Source organism: Oncorhynchus tshawytscha, linkage group LG27 (assembly GCF_018296145.1).
Source record: "Oncorhynchus tshawytscha isolate Ot180627B linkage group LG27, Otsh_v2.0, whole genome shotgun sequence".
Taxonomy (NCBI): Eukaryota; Metazoa; Chordata; class Actinopteri; order Salmoniformes; family Salmonidae; genus Oncorhynchus; species Oncorhynchus tshawytscha.
Window position 1 is genome coordinate 9361424 of NC_056455.1, and position 20083 is coordinate 9381506.

The 20083-nt window shown below is 42.5% G+C and overlaps 1 protein-coding gene across 1 annotated transcript; it reads right to left on the reverse strand.

Annotated features, from left to right (window-relative positions):
- Window positions 1-451: 451 nt before the first annotated feature.
- Window positions 452-18353, reverse strand: tubg1 (tubulin, gamma 1). Its single transcript, XM_024389848.2, has 11 exons — window positions 18167-18353; window positions 17858-17970; window positions 14048-14215; window positions 13780-13848; window positions 9780-9859; window positions 9374-9500; window positions 8291-8377; window positions 6476-6625; window positions 2612-2764; window positions 2166-2327; window positions 452-1637 (listed from the first exon to the last, which is right to left on the reverse strand). Exons 1-11 carry the CDS (start codon window positions 18213-18215, stop codon window positions 1440-1442), a joined length of 1356 nt encoding a protein of 451 aa, XP_024245616.2. The 5' UTR covers window positions 18216-18353; the 3' UTR covers window positions 452-1439.
- Window positions 18354-20083: the final 1730 nt, after the last annotated feature.

Consider the following 20083-nt stretch of genomic DNA (forward strand, 5'->3'; position numbering starts at 1 on the left):
TTAAGGCTTAGTATCACTGAAAAACAAAGCCACTCATTGATGCCCTAGTTACAGTCCGTAGTTAAGTTCTCAACCTGAGCTGCCTGGCAGAGGGGATGGATTTTGGTGCCAGCAACCAGACAGATTTCTAAAATCTCTCCTTCTGAACAGTCAGCGTCTTAGGTTGACACAATGGACTTGACCTGCTTGACCGAGCAGGCATTGCTGAGTGAGCCTGCATTTCTGTCAGGTAATGAGGCCTGAAGTAGCGTAGTAGAATTTGATGGGGGAGAGGGTGTATTAGCACACAGACACTCCAGGTGAGTTGTAAAGCTTCATCTAGCATTCTTTTGTGGACCCTTGAAAAGCTTTGAAGCGGGCATTTTCAGAATACAAAGACCAACTGCCAAGGACTGCATGTCAGTGATTGTACTTCATGATGCAGTAATGAACAAGTACCACTTTATCCTAATAGTTTTACAATTATTTATATGAACAGCAGCATACAGCTCACACTTAAGTCCACCAATGGCAATGAATTATAAAAAATAAAAAAAAATTCACAACACAAAGCTCAACATGAAAAATATATACATCTGGATGGCTACAAAAAAAGAGAAACTGTAGATGCGATTTAACAAGCTTCTTGATGCACGTAGAGTAAGAGAAAGTATGGATTTACACTCCAGCACCAGAGTAGAGAAGTAGGCTGTCCTCTGCCATACTTTGGAAACAGACGTTTTGGTTTAAGTGTGTGTTGGGAAGTACATACGGGACAGTAGCAACTGATCCGAGGCCTATTGACTTGACTACCCTGTCAGAGCTTGATCATCATGGGCTCTGGTATCATAATCCTTTCAGAAATGTACAAAGACAATAGTCACACCAGGCATTTTATTCCATTCCCCCTTCAAGGACACTCGAGTGTTTCTCCGGCTGGTATGTTAGTCTGTGTGACTGCAAAAGGAACAGCACAAAAGCAGAGTAGTACTACATAGTATAAAAATAGTGCCAAACAAGGCTACGAGTTCTGATGTAGAATTCCAAATCAACCCTTAACCACCGGGCACAATATTATACATTCCACCTGTCAAGAGAACAAGATGGAGCTGATACCCATTTGATCCTTTCAGATCTACTATCCATGTAGTGTCTCGTGCCAGGGGTCGTTTTGGAATCCTGCATCAGAGAGAAAAAGACCAGTCATTCACTACTATTCATAACCATCAGTGGGGATTGGATACAGGCACACAGATTGAAGCTCTGTTTTAACTCCCAAACAGAGCTTAAGGACAGAATAGAGGGAAGAAAAGCAGCAGGGATGAACTTGAACACTTTTCTACATAGGGATGGGGCAGGTGGCACATGAGGCAACTAGCTCAGCCCCATCTTTCCCTGGTTGGGCTGTAGAGGGGGACCAGACCCATGTCATGTGACAGGGGTGTATATCCCATCTGTCCTCACTGCTCCTGAGTTCCCCAGGAGATGTAGTCGGGCCGCGTGGCAGCACTGTACTCGTCGATGAGCTGCTGCACCACCTCGCGGGAGTTGTCCAGCTCGTCAAAGTTTTCCTTGAAGATGTCCTCCTTGCGGAACTGCTCCAGGAAGGCCTCGCGCTTTCGCAGTTTGTCGTACTGCTTGCAAGTCCGCTCGAACAGCTGCAACGGAGGAAGAGAAGAGAAAGGGCATCCAGTGAACTTATAGCAGTGAATACATTACATAATTACATTACATATACCTCATATTAGTCACTTTCTGCCCACTCCCTCAGTTGCTGACTGTGTGTTAGGATACCAAAAATACTCTTATCACCAACCCATGAAGTGTTTTTCCATTGAAATGTTAGCTAAGGATTATAGTTTTGTCACCTTTTAAAATATTTTTGCACAAGGCACCCTACTCCAAGTATCCACCCTACTCCAAGTATCCACCCTACTCCAAGTATCCACCCTACTCCAAGTATCCACCCTACTCCAAGCACCCACCCTACTCCAAGCATCCACCCTACTCCAAGCACCCACCCTACTCCAAGCAGCCACCCTACTCCAAGTAGCCACCCTACTCCAAGTAGCCACCCTACTCCAAGTAGCCACCCTACTCCAAGTAGCCACCCTACTCCAAGTAGCCACCCTACTCCAAGTAGCCACCCTTTAGAACCTGTAATGAGAATGAGGGTCGGAGCTTACACAGGAGATGCTGGTGTGATTGGCCATCATCAGGCCGCTGACGCGGTGGGCAGAAGGTAGGTACGGGGACTTCCTGGACAAAGCCACCTGGATGCTGGCTGGACCCCAGGGGATGAAACTGGCCAGCTTACGCTCTCGGATCCTCTGCAGGCTCTTGTGGACCTGCACTCACACAAACAGGAATTGTATCAACTTATGGAAAGTATTGATATTGCAAAAACTTTTGGACCAATATGTTTAACACACAGCACCACAAGGACATTACAATATCCACTTGGTCTTCAGCCATCTCCTTTATAACATCCAAATGAGTCAGCAGCTCATGAACTAATACTGAACTTTTTTTAAATGTCATCCGTAGTTAAAGACGTTTTTTATTTTAAAACATTTTTTTAAATATACTGAGCTAGCACACATTCTCATGCTAAATATACACACGCACACACCTGGGTGGGGTCCACCTCTCCCTGGATGATGTTGAGGATGGCAATGTAGCAGTGGTTGGTCTGTCTGTCCCTGCCCGTGGACACCATGACATTCTTGGGCTGCAGCAGCCTCCGCATCACATCCAGCACGGTGGTCTTCCTCACACTGGCCACCTGGGAGAGAAACAAAGGAGAGGGCATGTATAAGCACGCATATTCATAAGTGACAGGAATGCTTTGTTCACTAAAATGTTTTTAAAAGAAGATGATAGTTGGATAACTCAGTCAAGATCTGTGTTTTCAAGAACAGAGATTAAACTAAACTAGTACAAATTGGTGGGACTTGCTTTAACTCTTTAAAAAGTATTTTTGTGGTAGGGGTAGTAGTTTAAGAAAGGTTTACTTTACTATTTAAAGCAAAGCAGTTACATATAGTCAAAGTTAAATGCAATAAAATAATTGTTCTGATCACTTGGATGGAGTTGACATGGTAGTCTGTTACTTTGGATTGTGGGGCAGTTTGATCACAAAAATGTCTAAACTACAGTTGTTGGTTGTGAAAACTAAAAAGACAGACAAGACAAAATGGTCTTCTGTCAGAATATGGGGGAAAAGAAACAGCATGTGGACAACACTCTTAGGAAAGCAACTGGGTTTCAGATAAATACATGTACAATTTACTTTTGTAAAACATTCAGTGTAAATTAAGTTGGATTTTAGTTGAAACTTCTAGGGGAGAGAAATAAGACGGTGCATCTAGTGGCTCTTTAAACATATTTTGATGGTAGTTGAACTACGTAGAACAGGTTTGTATCTAGACCAAGCTGTAGTTCTAATAAACCAACTCTTCAGGCTGACAGTGAAATCGGAAAAGTGCATTTCCTGAAGAAAATGTGGTGTGCTTCCTAGCTTGTTTTAGAGTATGTATGGTTTTGAAATACGTTATAGCAGTGCTGGTATTCCGCAGTAGTAATGTTGGGGACTGCTTATAGTTGAACAAGTAGCTAAATGAAAGGTTAGGATACACTGAACATGTCAAAGTCGGTTTGGTGTCTCTAGCTTGAATGGTTCAATAGTTACTGTTCAAATCACATCCAATTGCATTTGTCACATGCGCCGAATACAACGGGTGTAGTAGACCTTTCAGTGAAATGCTTACTTACAAGCCCTTAGCCAACAATGCAGTTTTAGGAAAAGGACCCCCAAAAAAGTAAGAAATAAAACAAATAATTAAAGAGCAGCAGAAAAATAACAATAGCGAGGCTATATACAGAGGGGGCTCGGTCATAGTGTGGTTAGTCGAGGTAATATGTACATGTAGGTAGAGTTATTAAAGTGACTATACTTAGATAATAACAGTAGCAGCAGCGTAAAAGAGGGGGTGGCAATGCAAAGTCTGGGTAGCCATTTGATTAGATGTTCAGGAGTGTTATGGCTTGGGGGTAGAGGCTGTTTAGAAGCCTCTTGGACCTAGACTTGGTGCTCCGGTACCGCTTGCCGCGATGTACTGGGCCGTACGCACTACCCTCTATAGTGCCTTGCGGTCGGAGACCAAGCAGTTGCCATACCCGGCAGTTATGCAACCCGTCAGGATGCTCTCGATGGTGCAGCTGTAGAAACTTTTGAGGATCTGAAGACCCATGCCAAGTCTTTTCAGTCCCCTAAGGGGGAATAGGTTTTATCGTGCCCTCTTCACAACTGTCTTGGTGTGCTTGGACCATGTTAGTTCGTTGGTGATGTGGACACCAAGGAACTTGAAGCTCACAACCTGCTCCACTACAGCCCTGTTGATGAGAATGTGGGTGTGCTCAGTCTCCTTTTCCTGTAGTCCACAAATCATCTCCTTTGTCTTGATCACATTGAGGGAGAGGTTGTTGTTCTTGCCCCACACAGTCAGGTCTCTGATCTTCTCCCTATAGGCTGTCTCGTCGTTGTCGGTGATCAGGCCTACCACTGTTGTGTCATCGGCAAACTTAATGATGGTGTTGGAGTCGTGCCTGGTCGTGCAGTCATGAGTGAACAGGGAGTGCAGGAGGGGACTGAGCACGCACACCTGAGGGGCCCCTGTGTTGAGCATCAGTTTGACGGATGTGTTGTTACCTACCCTTACCACCTGGAGTAAGGGTCAGGAAGTCCAGAAGTCCAGTTGCAGAGGGAGGTGTTTAGTCCCAGGGTCCTTAGCTTAGTGATGAGCTTTGAAGGCACTATGGTGTTGAACGCTGAGCTGTAGTCAATGAACAGCATTCTCAAATAGGTGTTCCTTTTGTCCAGGTGTGAAAGGGCAGTGTGGAGTGCAATAGAGATTGCATCATCTGTGGATCTGTTGGGGCGGTATGCAAATTGGAGTGGGTCTAGGGTTTCTGGGATAATGGTGTTGTAAGCTATGACCAGCCTTTCAAAGCATTTCATGGCTACAGACGCGAGCGCTACGGGTTGGTAGCCATTTAGGCAAGTTACCTTAGTGTTATTGGGCACAGCGACTATGGTGGTCTGCTTGAAACATGTTGGTATTACAGACTCGGACAGGTTGAACACGTCAGTGAAGACACTTGCCAGTTGGTCAGCGCATGCTCGGAGTACAGGTCCTGAATGTTGACCTGTTTAAACGGTCTTACCTCACATCGGCATCGGAGAGTGTGATCACACAGTCATCCGGAACAGCTGATGCTCTCATGCATGTTTCAGTGTTTACTTGCCTCGAAGCGAGCATAGAGTAATTTAGCTCATCTGGTAGGCTCATGTCACTGGGCAGCTCTCGGCTGTGATTCCCTTTGTAGTCTGTAATAGTTGCAAGCCCTGCCACATCCGACGAGCGTCGAAGCCGGTGTAGTACGATTTTATCTTAGTCCTGTATTGACGCTTTGCCTGTTTGATGGTTTGTCTGAGGGCATAGCATCTCATAAGCTTCCGGGTTAGAGCCCCACTCATTGAAAGCAGCAGCTCTACCCTTTAGCTCAGTGCGGATGTTGCCTGTAATCAATGGGGACGACATCATCGATGCACTTATTGATGAAGCCAGTTGGATAGTTATTTTCTGCAAATGTGTATAGCTATAGTTGATAAATCTTTGAAAGAATAGGATAGTTAGGATAGCCAGAATTGTGTAAGTTAGTCTTGTCGATTAATTGGCCAAGCAGCAGGACCACTGAATGGCTACCTCTGTATTCTTATGGCTCTCGTTCAAACCCATGTTCATTTATGCACATTTTAAAATGGTTATAGTTTAAAAAGTATATATAGTATCAAAAATCTTTTGACAAGCAATCTAAGTAGGGTCAGTCTACACATCTAAGCGTTGGTTTGGAGTTAATAGCTTAAGCGGTGAAAGAGATTGGTAAAACAAAATCACAAATTCGAGACCTTTCTAGACTACGCTCTAACTTTTTGTCTAAGTTGTTGGCAAAGTGGTCAAAATAGCAGATTTTTGTCAAAAGTTGCATTGTATTACAGTGAATGTTGGAAGTGACGTTACAATAAGGAGCTCTAGAATCTTGAAAAAAGTCCCATTAAAGTGAATGAAAAAATGTAGTTTCAAAAGTATAAATCGTTATAAAAAAGTTGGATGCAAGCACACCATTCCAGACCAGTCTTCACATTTTAAAGTTTGAATGGCATTTCTAGCCTAAATGGTGTAACAGTAGCATGCAGAAGAATAATAATAAAAATAAGTTTGATGAAGACTACAGTGTTTTGGAAAAAACGAGCGCCGACTGGGTTTTATTTTTTTGAACGGTCATCCAATTGCAATTCCAAGTCAGAAACTCTGGCATCTTTATAGAGGTCCAACTTTCAGACCTGAAGATCACGGACGTCATGATTTTTTCAGAGTTCCCAGGTGTCTTGAAAGCACCAAGACGTACTACGCGGTCACTGAGAACTACTTACCGATTGGTCAGTGGTGAGCGGTGTGTAGCCAGTCATGAGGAAGTGAAGGCGGGGCGTGGGGATGAGAGAGGCGATCAGACCAATCAGGTCGTTGTTCATGTATCCAGGGTAACGCAGGGTGGTTGTGCTGGCTGACATGATGGTGGAAACCTGTGGAGAGAAAAAAAAACTTTAGTTGACATAATTACCTGTGGCTGTTTTTATTTCCGTAATCTTGTCAATTTCTGCCGGGCAATCACCAGGAGTATACAGTGATCATAAGAAATGAAGCCTATATGACAGGGATCATCACCTAGATTCAGCCGCGGGACAATCTTTTCATGAGTGGATGGTCAGGGAGCCGGAAAATATTTACAAATCATTTGTAGACTGCAAATTGACTGCAAGAAGCCCAAATAGGTAAAATATTTCAAACCTTGCTTACATTTGTATACAATCACATACACAGTATGGTCTCTATTATGCGTGAGAATACTTTAGAACAGATTTCCAAAATTAAAATCACTTGGGGCTGATTTGCTGGTGTTTTTACAGTATTTAATGTTTAAAAAGAAGACATGCTATATGAGATTGTATGGTTAGAAGGTTAGCCTAGAGAGGGGTATATAGGGCTGCCACAATTACTGTATGAACGACGGTTATGGATGAAGACCGTCATGAAAATAAATAACCGGCATAACCGGTTAAATATTATTTGGGGGTGGAATGAACAGCTGACTGAAGACGGAATGGCCGGGCATTCGTGAGGCCGAGTCCGTTTCTACAGTAACATGGACTCTTAACAGCGTGATGAAACTGCTGTTCCTTGCTGAAACAAGCAAGGAGTGTCCCCCTCCCTGCAGCGGCACACATAGAAATATAATGAATAGACTTGGGCACCTCTCACCCTGGCAATTTGACTGGTAAACTCATGGGTACACTCGCAACGGCTGCCTGGTATTGTGATGCAATACTTTCCATGGTAATGTAGAATGTTCATTCAAATGATTTTAACTGATGTGGCTCATGCAATGGAATGTAGTTTTTGTAATGTCAGTTGAGTTGAATCAACAAATCACAGCACATTTTGACAGGTACACTTCCTGCTTTTAATTCCTTCTTTTACTTCCTCCTTTGCTCCTACGGGTACACTCGCAATAGCTGCCAGTCCACCCATTATGCCACCATTGACTAGAATGGGGACGCTCGTTCTATTCATTCTATTTCTATGGCAGCACATGCAGTCAGGAGCAGAGGAAAGGGGAATTTAAAACAAATATATAAATAATAATAATAATATAACATTTGACCAGTTATTACGGTGTCCGAGTTCATTTGTGTGGCCAACTAGTCATCCAAATCCCATGACCGCCACAGCCCTAGGGATATAGACATATTTGACCACAATTTTGTTTTTTAAACAATCACTGGGTGTTCATTCAACAATAATTGCTAGGGAGTGAGAGACGCTGAGAGATCCAGTTTGACAGCTAAAGTGTCAGGAGTAACTAGTCTAACTAGTTAGTCAGAATGTCCTGAGGTTTGAACAAACAGTGTGAGGTTTACCTCACGCATACACGCTCTCTGTATTCGCCTAATCATATCTGGGTCACAGCCAGTAGGCTATAAAACAGTAGCCTGGTCACAGTTCAGTTTGTGTCGTATTACCGACTTGGCAAGACAGCACAAACAGATCTGGGACCAGGCGATCAAAACGCCTCTGTACAGAAACACTTTCTCCTCTCGGGGGTCTGGTGATCTAGAACCTGGATATTGAGAACACCACCAGGGAAGGAGGTGGAGCTTGCACCTGAGTGGCAGGTGTCAATCACTCACCAGCTGGTTGATCTGGGAGAAGGAGGGGTTCTGGATGTGCAGCCTGTCGGTGGCGATGCGGTTCAGAGCAGTGTTGTCCAGTACCACCTGACACACACACAAGTCAAAAAGAGAAACAGAATGAGAGGGATGTATAGACATGAGGTCAGAAGATTGACATTTCCACAGAAAGACAGCAATGGGGAGGTTTGACTTTAGAATTAGGGGAAACAGAGGCAAGAGAGAGATGCTGTGTGGTAGAGACTAGTTAACAGTGGGCTGTGATCCAATCCTCCAGTCAGTCTTGATGGGTAAATCAGAGTAGACAGTGTGCTGCTGTGTGAAGACTGAAGCATTGAGGCACACACTGTGCGTCACTAACAGGGGAACCAATTCTTCTCCACATAGATTCTATTAGCTGTGGGGCTAACCCAATAAGCCTGTGTAGAGGCCTTTACGTAAACTCCTGCAGGAGGAAGTAGATATTGGAGAGGAGAAACATTAGGCCGTCAGAGCATCTCGGGAACTAATACAATCATCAATCCCAGGCAGCAAAGAGGTAATCATCCAGAGATGTAAATGTCCACCAACACCACCTCATTACCAGTCATACACACCAGCAGCCAGGGAAGACTCCCTTTCTGTTACAGCGTGTTGCCGGGCTGGCAGCGACGGTCCTAAAACAATTATTCATGATATACAGGCCCTGTGGCTCCGAGTTCAACTTCCTCCCTCTCTCTAAGACTTGGCCATGGAGCTTGCCTGAGGAGAGAGACAGGCGAGCGATGAGGCTTGTCCGTCCCCATCCTGTGGTGTTTTGGGGGATATGGAGACAGTACCAGTTTGGACAGGATGTTTGTAACTTTCAACAACAACAAGACAGCGTGGAACTGACACGTCTCGTCTTCATTATTTATTTATTTTTTTAAATCACATTTTAACGGCACAAGGGGACGTTCTCGAAAAAATTACCATGCAACATCAGTTTATGTGCATGGATTTGATTCCAGGAAAGAACCTTTTGTCTCTTCCCCACACAACGCTAGCCAGACGAAGGCAAAAAGCACAGATGAGAGAGGGTGAGTGTGTGTATTTCTTGCTCACCACACAGTCTGCGTTCTGGGTGAGCCTCTTGAGTGTGAGCAGTGAGTTGTAGGGCTGCACCACCACGTCGCTCATCTCATCCTGGTTAGGAAACACAGAGTAGGTCTGCACCAGCTTCTTAGGGTACCTGGCCAACACACACAGGAAGAAAATAGAAAAGTAGCACACACCAGGTCCCAGAAAAACATCCAACAGTGGAAAACTAAAAGGTGCCCCCAGGGAGAGAATATTATCTCTCCAATGGAGTCTGGGACAATTATGGTTACAATTAGGAGAGAGTTTCTACTTCATCAATTATAAAAGTCTACTAACTTTACAGCAGTCAAACAAAAAGAGTAGAAATTCAGCCTCCCTGTGTGTGTGTGTGTGTGTGTGTGTGTGTGTGTGTGTGTGTGTGTGTTTAGACCTGTCATTGAGCCTCTCCAGCAGGTAGGATCCCAGTCCGGACCCGGTTCCCCCAGCGATGGAGTGACAAAGGACAAAACCCTGCAACAGAGAAACAGAACCATCGTAATTCCTTAATTCCACTGCTCTGGGTGAAAAGATTAAAACGTCTCCAATTTTTGGGCCCATCCAGACAAACGAGCAATTTCCTCTGGCTCAGTGCGTCACTACCCCTCACATATTTCCTGACAGGTGACACCCCTACGATTCTATTGATGCGTGTCTCATCTCGATGTGATATTCACACAGGGATTTAAAACTCCCAACACGAAAATACAATACAAAAGCATTTTGTAGAATTGAAACCACTTTCTCTTGTTAGAAACAAACCACTTTCTCTTGTTAGAAACAAACCACTTTCTCTTGTTAGAAACAAACCACTTTCTCTTGTTAGAAACAAACCACTTTCTCTTGTTAGAAACAAACCACTTTCTCTTGGTAGAAACAAACCACTTTCTCTTGTTAGAAACAAACCACTTTCTCTTGGTAGAAACAAACCACTTTCTCTTGTTAGAAACAAACCACTTTCTTGTTAGAAACAAACCACTTTCTCTTGTTAGAAACAAACCACTTTCTCTTGTTAGAAACAAACCACTTTCTCTTGTTAGAAACAAACCACTTTCTCTTGTTAGAAACAAACCACTTTCTCTTGTTAGAAACAAACCACTTTCTCTTGTTAGAAACAAACCACTTTCTCTTGTTAGAAACAAACCACTTTCTCTTGGTAGAAACAAACCACTTTCTCTTGTTAGAAACAAACCACTTTCTCTTGTTAGAAACAAACCACTTTCTCTTGGTAGAAACAAACCACTTTCTCTTGGTAGAAACAAACCACTTTCTCTTGGTAGAAACAAACCACTTTCTCTTGGTAGAAACAAACCACTTTCTCTTGGTAGAAACAAACCACTTTCTCTTGGTAGAAACAAACCACTTTCTCTTGGTAGAAACAAACCACTTTCTCTTGTTAGAAACAAACCACTTTCTCTTGTTAGAAACAAACCACTTTCTCTTGGTAGAAACAAACCACTTTCTCTTGTTAGAAACAAACCACTTTCTCTTGTTAGAAACAAACCACTTTCTCTTGTTAGAAACAAACCACTTTCTCTTGTTAGAAACAAACCACTTTCTCTTGTTAGAAACAAACCACTTTCTCTTGTTAGAAACAAACCACTTTCTCTTGGTAGAAACAAACCACTTTCTCTTGTTAGAAACAAACCACTTTCTCTTGGTAGAAACAAACCACTTTCTCTTGGTAGAAACAAACCACTTTCTCTTGTTAGAAACAAACCACTTTCTCTTGTTAGAAACAAACCACTTTCTCTTGTTAGAAACAAACCACTTTCTCTTGTTAGAAACAAACCACTTTCTCTTGGTAGAAACAAACCACTTTCTCTTGGTAGAAACAAACCACTTTCTCTTGTTAGAAACAAACCACTTTCTCTTGTTAGAAACAAACCACTTTCTCTTGTTAGAAACAAACCACTTTCTCTTGTTAGAAACAAACCACTTTCTCTTGTTAGAAACAAACCACTTTCTCTTGTTAGAAACAAACCACTTTCTCTTGTTAGAAACAAACCACTTTCTCTTGTTAGAAACAAACCACTTTCTCTTGGTACAAACCACTTTCTCTTGTTAGAAACAAACCACTTTCTCTTGTTAGAAACAAACCACTTTCTCTTGTTAGAAACAAACCACTTTCTCTTGTAGAAACAAACCACTTTCTCTTGTTAGAAACAAACCACTTTCTCTTGTTAGAAACAAACCACTTTCTCTTGTTAGAAACAAACCACTTTCTCTTGTTAGAAACAAACCACTTTCTCTTGTTAGAAACAAACCACTTTCTCTTGTTAGAAACAAACCACTTTCTCTTGGTAGAAACAAACCACTTTCTCTTGTTAGAAACAAACCACTTTCTCTTGTTAGAAACAAACCACTTTCTCTTGTTAGAAACAAACCACTTTCTCTTGTTAGAAACAAACCACTTTCTCTTGTTAGAAACAAACCACTTTCTCTTGGTAGAAACAAACCACTTTCTCTTGTTAGAAACAAACCACTTTCTCTTGGTAGAAACAAACCACTTTCTCCTCTTGGTAGAAACAAACCACTTTCTCTTGTTAGAAACAAACCACTTTCTCTTGGTAGAAACAAACCACTTTCTCTTGGTAGAAACAAACCACTTTCTCTTGGTAGAAACAAACCACTTTCTCTTGGTAGAAACAAACCACTTTCTCTTGGTCACAGCTGGACTAAATCAGTTTGTGCTCACTGCTTAAAGATGGTGTGAAATAGTCAGCGGGCATTTGAGTGGCGTCTGTGCGTTAATCAGAGGACGCAGCGCAGAATATTATCTGTCTAGTTCTATGAAATTCCTATTTTTTATTTAACCAGGTCAATTTTATACTGTTACTAAATATTATCATATCTATTTTACAGTTATAAGGAAAGTAAAATCCTATAGTTAGTTGATTTATAATTTGATTGTTATTATATTTAGAAAGCATATCAGTTATTTCAAGCCCTATTCATCAACTTTTGTTGAATGGGAACTACATCACATACACTGAGTGTCCAAAACATGAAGAACACCTGCTCTTTCCATGACATAGACTGACCAGGTGAAAGCTATGATCCCTTATTGATGCCACATGTTAAATCCACTTCAATCAGTGTAGATGAAGGGGAGGAGACAGGTAAAATAAGGATTTTTAAGCCTTGAGACATGGATTGTATGTGTGCCATTCAGAGGGTGAATTTGCAAGACAAAAAATGGAAGTGCCTTTGAATGGGGTATGGTAGTAGGTGCCAGGGACACCGGTTTGTGTCTAGAACACCGCTGGGTTTTTCACGCTCAACAGTTTCCCGTGTAAATCAAGAATGGTCCACCACCCAAAGGACATCCAGCATCCCTGTGAAAAGCTTCCGACACCTTGTAGAGTCCATACCCCAACGAATCGAGGCTGTTCTGAGGGCAACTCAATATTAGGAAGGTGTTCCTAATGTTTAGTATACTCAGTGTATATTTCATATTTTCATCATATTTTTAATATGTACTTGTTACCTCAAAAGTGACTACACCTGAGAAATGTATAACTATTTATACCAGAAAAGTGAGATTTTAATCTTTCTTGGACTATGCAGCATTACTAGTTGTTTCTGGCCCTCTCATGATAAATTATTACTTTTGAGTATGTCTATTTAGGCAGAAATCTACATTTTAGATGACATCCATCAGGTTAAGTAGTAGTATTTATTGTACTGTGCCAGTATATATGACCTGTGTTTACGCCTCCCACTCTCCACCCAGCCTGGAGGTGGGAGGGCAGGCCAACCCCACAAGTAGGCTCTCTCCTTCGCCTAGACAGCCATGTAATACCTGCCTTCTACTCCAGTCCAGCTATTACCACCCAACACGGCATGCCACACACTCTCTCACACACACCCTCTCAAATGCATGTCCACACACTCTAAATAATAATGTGGGGTCATAAAGAGTAGGGGCAACAGAAATTACACAGTCATGTTGTTTTAAGGGAGGCAACCTTACAGTGGCTTGAAATAACAGCATTTACTAGTTTTAAGATGACATGTGTGGGCTCCCATTTTATGTGTACTCTCTATTAAGGTTACCCATTATAAGTCACCAAAGAAAGCCTGCTTTCCACCACAGCACAACGGAAGGGAAAGAGGGGGAAAAAAAGAACCGAAAAACATATATTCCTTTCACACGTCAGTCAGTTACATATGGAGACAATCAGGAAGTGTTTCACTCTGGATAGTCCCCTCCCATTTTCAGTTTCTCCCTCCAATGTTCTCCTCACGTGAGGCAGGATATGCAGTCGGTGTAGTGTGTGTATGAGACCGGAGAATTGTTGGAATGCTTCCAAACTCAGGCCTGCCGACTCCTTAGCTTTCACCCCATATGCTCTGTGGACCAATCAGACACTGAGAAAGAGTGGGCTTGCCTCCAAGCTGTCGCTGCCGTCTGCCTCTCTGTCGATGATATCGAAGATCTCCTCATGGATTTTCTCACCCTGCAAACGACAAGACATGCATTATTCCAGATAGTTATATGGGTGAATGTAGTTACAAAAAAAATTACAACAACAACATAGCCAAACCTCTACTAGATATGCATTATTCGCCTCAAGGCTAAAGCTTTTGTTCTCTACGTGGACCCTGTCCTTTAGCCTCTGGCCCAGCTACAACCAACAACATGGTCCACATAGTCACCTGCGAGAAGCCGCTGGCCCAGTTGTTCCCTGCACCTCCTCCGTGCTCCGACAGGTAGATGTTCTCTGGGTTGTACAGGTTGGCGTAGGGGGAGTTGAGGATAGAGTGGATCACCCTGGGCTCCAGATCCAACAAAACAGCACGGGGGATGTAATGTTCATCGTCTGCCTGTGGACCATATAGAGAGAGAGGTAAGGCTTACTCCTACTTGATGCACAGAAAGCAAAGCATACACAATTAATAATAGTAGTTTGGTGACTACCTACGGCACCCGATGTCACAGGAAGGCCAAAAAGAGCATCAAGGACATCAAACACCCCGAGCCACGGCCTGTTCACCCCGCTATCATCCAGAAGGCGAGGGAAGTACAGGTGTATCAAACCTGGGACCGAGAGACTGACAAAGAGCTTCGATCTTAAGGCCATCAGACTGTTAAATAGCCATCACTAGCCGGCTTCCACCTGGTTACGCAACCCTGCACCTTGGAGGCTGCTGCCCTATATACAGACTTGGAATCACTTGCCACTTTAATAACGTTTACTCATCTCATATGTATATACTGTATTCTATTCTACTGTATTTCAGTCAATGCCACTCCGACATTGCTCAATCTAATATTTATATAATTCTCAATTCCATTCTTTCACTTTTAGATTTGTGTTGGAGCTAGGAACACAAACATGTCTACAACTGCAATAACATCCGCTAAACGTATGTATGTGACCAATAATATTTGATCGCAGTAACATGGTGAACGCTGACTGTCATAAATTATTAGACTGCTCCATCTAGTGGGGAATAAATGGTACAGTCCGTGATGCACGCTGTCCATTTCGTGTCAATACAGCAGCTGCTGCACCGCATCATTAGTTTTTATTTCTAACTAGGCAAGTCAGTTAAGAACAAATTGTTATTTACAATGATGACCTACCAAAAGGCATCCTGCGGGGATGGGGGCTGGGATTTAAAAAAAGATCTAAAATAAAAATATAGGACAAAACACACATCACGACAAGAGACACACCACATAAAGAAAGACATAAGACAACAACACAGCATGGCAGCAACACATGACAACAAAGCATGGTAGTAACAACATAACAACAAAGCATGGTAGTAACAACATAACAACATGGTAGCAACACAACATGGCAGCAGCCAAACATGATACAGACATTATTGGGCACAGACAACAGCACAAAGTGCAAGAAGGTAGAGACAATAATACATCATGCGAAGCAGCCACAACTGTCAGGAAGAGTGTCAATTATTGAGTCTTAGAATGAAGAGATACAACTGTCCAGTTTGAGTGTTTGTTGCAGCTCGTTCCAGTCGCTAGCTGTAGCGAACTGAAAAGAAGAGCGACCCAGGGATGTGTGTGCTTTGGGGACCTTTAACAGAAAGTGACTGGCAGAACGGGTGTTGTATGTGAAGGATGACGGCTGCAGTAGATATCTCAGATAGGAGGGAGTGAGGCCTAAGAGGGTTTTATAAATAAGCATCAACCAGTGGGTCTTGCGACAGGTATACAGAGATGACCAGTTTACAGAGGAGTATAGAGTGCAGTGATGTGTCCAATAAGGAGCATTGGTGGCAAATCTGATGACCGAATGGTAAAGAACATCTAGCCGCTCGAGAGCACCCGTACCTGCCGATCTATAAATTACGTGTCTGTAATCTAGCATGGGTAAGATGGTCATCTGAATCAGGGTTAGTTTGGCACCTGGGGTGAAAGAGGAGCGATTACAATAGAGGAAACCAAGTCTAGATTTAACCTTAGCCTGCAGCAAGTGCTGAGAGAAGGACAGTGTACCGTCTAGCCTTACTCCCAAGTAATTGTATGAGGCGACTACCTCAAGCTCTAAACCCTCAGAGGAAGTAATCACACCTGTGGGGAGAGGGGCATTCTTCTTACCAAACCACATGACCTTTGTTTTGGAGGTGTTCATAAGGTTAAGAGCAGAGAAAGCTTTGTTGTAGAGTGTTTAACACAAAATCTGGGGAGGGGCTAGCTGAGTATAAGACTGTATCATCTGCATATAAATGGATGAGAGAGCTTCCTACTGCCTGAACTATGTTGTTGATGTACATTGAAAAGAGCGTGTGGCCTACGATCGAGCCTTGGGGCACTGCCATGGTGACAGGCAGTGGCTAAGACAGCAGATGCTCTGACTTTATACACTGCACTCTTTGAGAGAGGTAGTTAGCAAACCAGGCCAAAGACCCCTCAGAGACACCAATACTCCTTAGCCGGCCCACAAGAATGTAATGGTCTACCGTATCAAAAGCTTTGGCCAAGTCAATAAAAATAGCAGCACAACATTGCTTAGAATCAAGGGCAATGGTGACATCATTGAGGACCTTTAAGGTTGCAGTGACACATCCACAACCTGAGCGGAAACCAGATTGCATACCATAGAGAATACTATAGACATCAAGAAAGCCAGTCAGTTGATTATTGACAAGTTTTTCCAACACTTTTGATATACAGAGCAAAATAGAAATAGGCCTATAACATTTAGGATCAGCTTGATCTCCCCCTTTAAATAAAGGACACACCGTGGCTGCCTTCCAAGCAATGGGAACATCCTCAGAGAGGAGAGACAGGTTAAAAAGGTTGTAGGCAACAATAGAGACAGCAACCTTAAAGATGAAAGGGTCTAAACCATCTGACCCAGATGTTTTTTGGGGGTCAAGTTTTAGGAGCTCCTTTAGCAACTCCGACTCAGTGACCACCAGCAGGGGGGAAAAAAGAGGGTGGAGCATTGGGGCTAGGAGCATTAGAAGGGGTGGGAGATGAGGAAATGTTGGACGGGCAAGGAGGCATATCTGAGTCAAATAGAAATCCTGACTTAAGGAAGTGATTAAAGAGCTTAGCCATGTGCTCCTTGTCAGTAACAACCACATCAACATTAAGGGACATGGGCAGCTGTGAGGAGGAGGGTTTATTCTCCTGGTCTTTAACCGTTTTCCAGAAGTTCTTGGGGTTAGACCCAGAGAGAACTTCTCCTTAAACTTAAACTTTGGCCTTCCACATAGCCTGAGTGCACATATTTCTCATTTGCCTGGACGAGAGCCCGTCAGTCCGAGCATTTCACCAAATGGAATTCTTGAGGTGGAGTAAGTCTACAAGATCACAGTCAAACCAGGGGCTGAACCGGTTTTTAATTATCATTTTCTTTATTGGTGAGCATTTGTTAGCAATACCACTGAATATATCAAAAAAGAAGGTTAACAGTGATCACTAAGGTCATTACAGAAAACACCAGTGTGATACCTATTGGGAATACCACTGAATATATCAAAAAATGAAGGTCCAAGCATCTTCGACAGAGGGGATCAAGTAACAGTCAACAAAGGATTCTACACCAAAATTTACAGACGCCACTCCACCACCTTTGGAAGATCTGTCTTTTAAATTATTTTCTTCTTTTTTTTAACCTATATTTAACTTTCCCTGTCTGTGTAGTCAGTGGATAACTGTCATGTACTGTGCTTTAGTTTGAAGCCAAATCTAGCAACCTGCCAAGCCCACATCAGGACCAATAGACAGAGAGGCAAGGATTCCCTCTAGTCTATCGCCCTTTCTCAATTAATATTTTCTTGACTCCTCACATCCTTGCTCCTCGTTTCCTTCTCAAAACACATTGGAGAAGACGGTTTGAGGGGACCTTGAAACTTCTCCAATACGGTTGAGAAGGATACAACAAGGTGATAAGATGCGATGCCTACACGCACTCTCTCCCCATGTCTCCATATCCGGGATAGGAACCTGACCCACTTACCTAGCTAGCTAATGATGTGCTGTACCTGATAGAAGAAGACATCCTTCCTGTCAGTGCCCTCTGTGGCGAACTCCTCCACAATCCCCTCCGGACTGATGCCATGCTCTGCACAGAGTTGTTTCCAAAACTCAAAACCAACTGCAATGGAGTGGAAATAAGATGTATTTAATTACAACACCAAACCCATGCATGATACGTGCATGTCTAGTAGTTGTTATTTTACTACTAGCCTAGCTGTTGGCTAGCATTGCTATGCCTACAGTTGTTAACGTTAGGTATATGTACTAACGTTAGCTAGCTAATCATTTGTAGCAGGGGAAAGACGTCACCGTACTTTGGTTTCCACATTGGCCAAGTTGAAGTGTTATGATTTCTCGGGGCATATTCCTTTTTTAGTAGATCCCCTACCAGCGAAGTCTATAATCGGGGAGACTGCTGTCTAACCGACCACTGTATTAATCTTGCTGACCTGGCTGCTGCTTCCCGCTTGGAAATACCGCATAAATGGAGTCACAACGCCAAACGGCATTTGCGACAATGCGCATGCTCACAATTCTTCTTCTACAATATTACGGCGTTCCGCAAACACAGTTCATAGGGGCATGCCGCCACCTACTGTACTGGATTGTGTAGTCAATCACAGTTTACAGAATAATGAATAAAGAACCAAACATTAAGAGAAACTAAACCATCCTATCTAATCCTGTACTACTAAGAAAAGAAAAAAAGAGCCCTACTAACTTCTAGCAAATCCTGCATTCTCACATATTAGGGCTGCATTCATCAAATAGTAGGAGTTGATTAAAATAGTTTGGCAGAATTGCTGCGAATAGAAGTACATTATACTTTACTACAATAAAAGAAAGAATTGACTTTTTCGAAATTGTCTGGATATAATTAAATATCTCTAAAATCGTATTTAAATGTGGCTATTTCATTATGTGTGACCAGAGTGAAACATCAATGTTACGCATACATTGTGCATATGCTGAGGCAGTGAAGAAAGTAGAGGAAGATAGGGTCAAAAATCGTATTTAAATGTGGCTATTTCATTATGTGTGACCAGAGTGAAACATCAATGTTACGCATACATTGTGCATATGCTGAGGCAGTGAAGGAAGTAGAGGAAGATAGGGTCAAAGGGGATGGATCCTGAGAGGAGTAGTGTTACTAGTCGATCTGTACCAGTACAGAGGGATTGACCAATACGTGATATATGCTTCAGTAAGATATTCTTTTTTAGCTTTTATTGCAATGGTTATCAACTGTACTGGAGGGATGGAACGTTAATATATCACTAGCCACTTTAAACAATGCTACCTAATATAATGTTTACATACCCTACATTATTCATCTCATATGTATACGTATATACTGTACTCTATATCATCTACTGCATCCTTATGTAATACATGTATCACTAGCCACTTTAACTATGCCACTTTGTTTACATACTCATCTCATATGTATATACTGTACTCGATACCATCTACTGTATCTTGCCTAAGCTGCTCTGTACCATCACTCATTCATATATCTTTATGTACATATTCTTTATCCCCTTAGACTGTGTATAAGACAGTAGGTTTTTTTTTTGGAATTGTTAGTTAGATTACTTGTTGGATTATTACTGCATTGTCGGAACTAGAAGCACAAGCATTTCGCTACACTCGCATTAACATCTGCTAACCATGTGTATGTGACAAATAAAATTTGATTTGATTTGATTAATCGCAGAAAAGTGAGGTTGTGGTGTCACCGGCAGAGAGGTATTTGGGTGTGCCAGACTTGAAGTCAGAAGAGTGGTGTGTTGAGTGGTGTCCAGTCCTTTCAGGCTGTTGGCCTGAGGTAGGACTAGATGTATTTAAATAGTGGAGTAGGTGGTGGATTTTTTTGGAGTGTTTGGTTAGATGGTAACGGTATTTGTTTGTTTATTTTTATACTCCATTCTAGTAGGTGGCGGTAATGCAGTTATTGGATGCCCAACTCCGCTAAACCTCATTAAAGAATACGGATTTACAATGAGCAGTACCCCACATTTGGGGGAATTATGCATTTCAAACAGGGGATCAAGGGTGTAATCATTAGTCCAAACAGTTGCCTAACGAAATGAGAGTTTATTGGACAAATTCAGGTAGGTCCCTCCCATCTTCGTTCTGTTTGCTTCCCTTACAAAAAATAAAACTGCACTGACATTATCCTTATAACGTTACTAATCCAGTTTCTTTATTTACGTGGCATCTGATTTGTT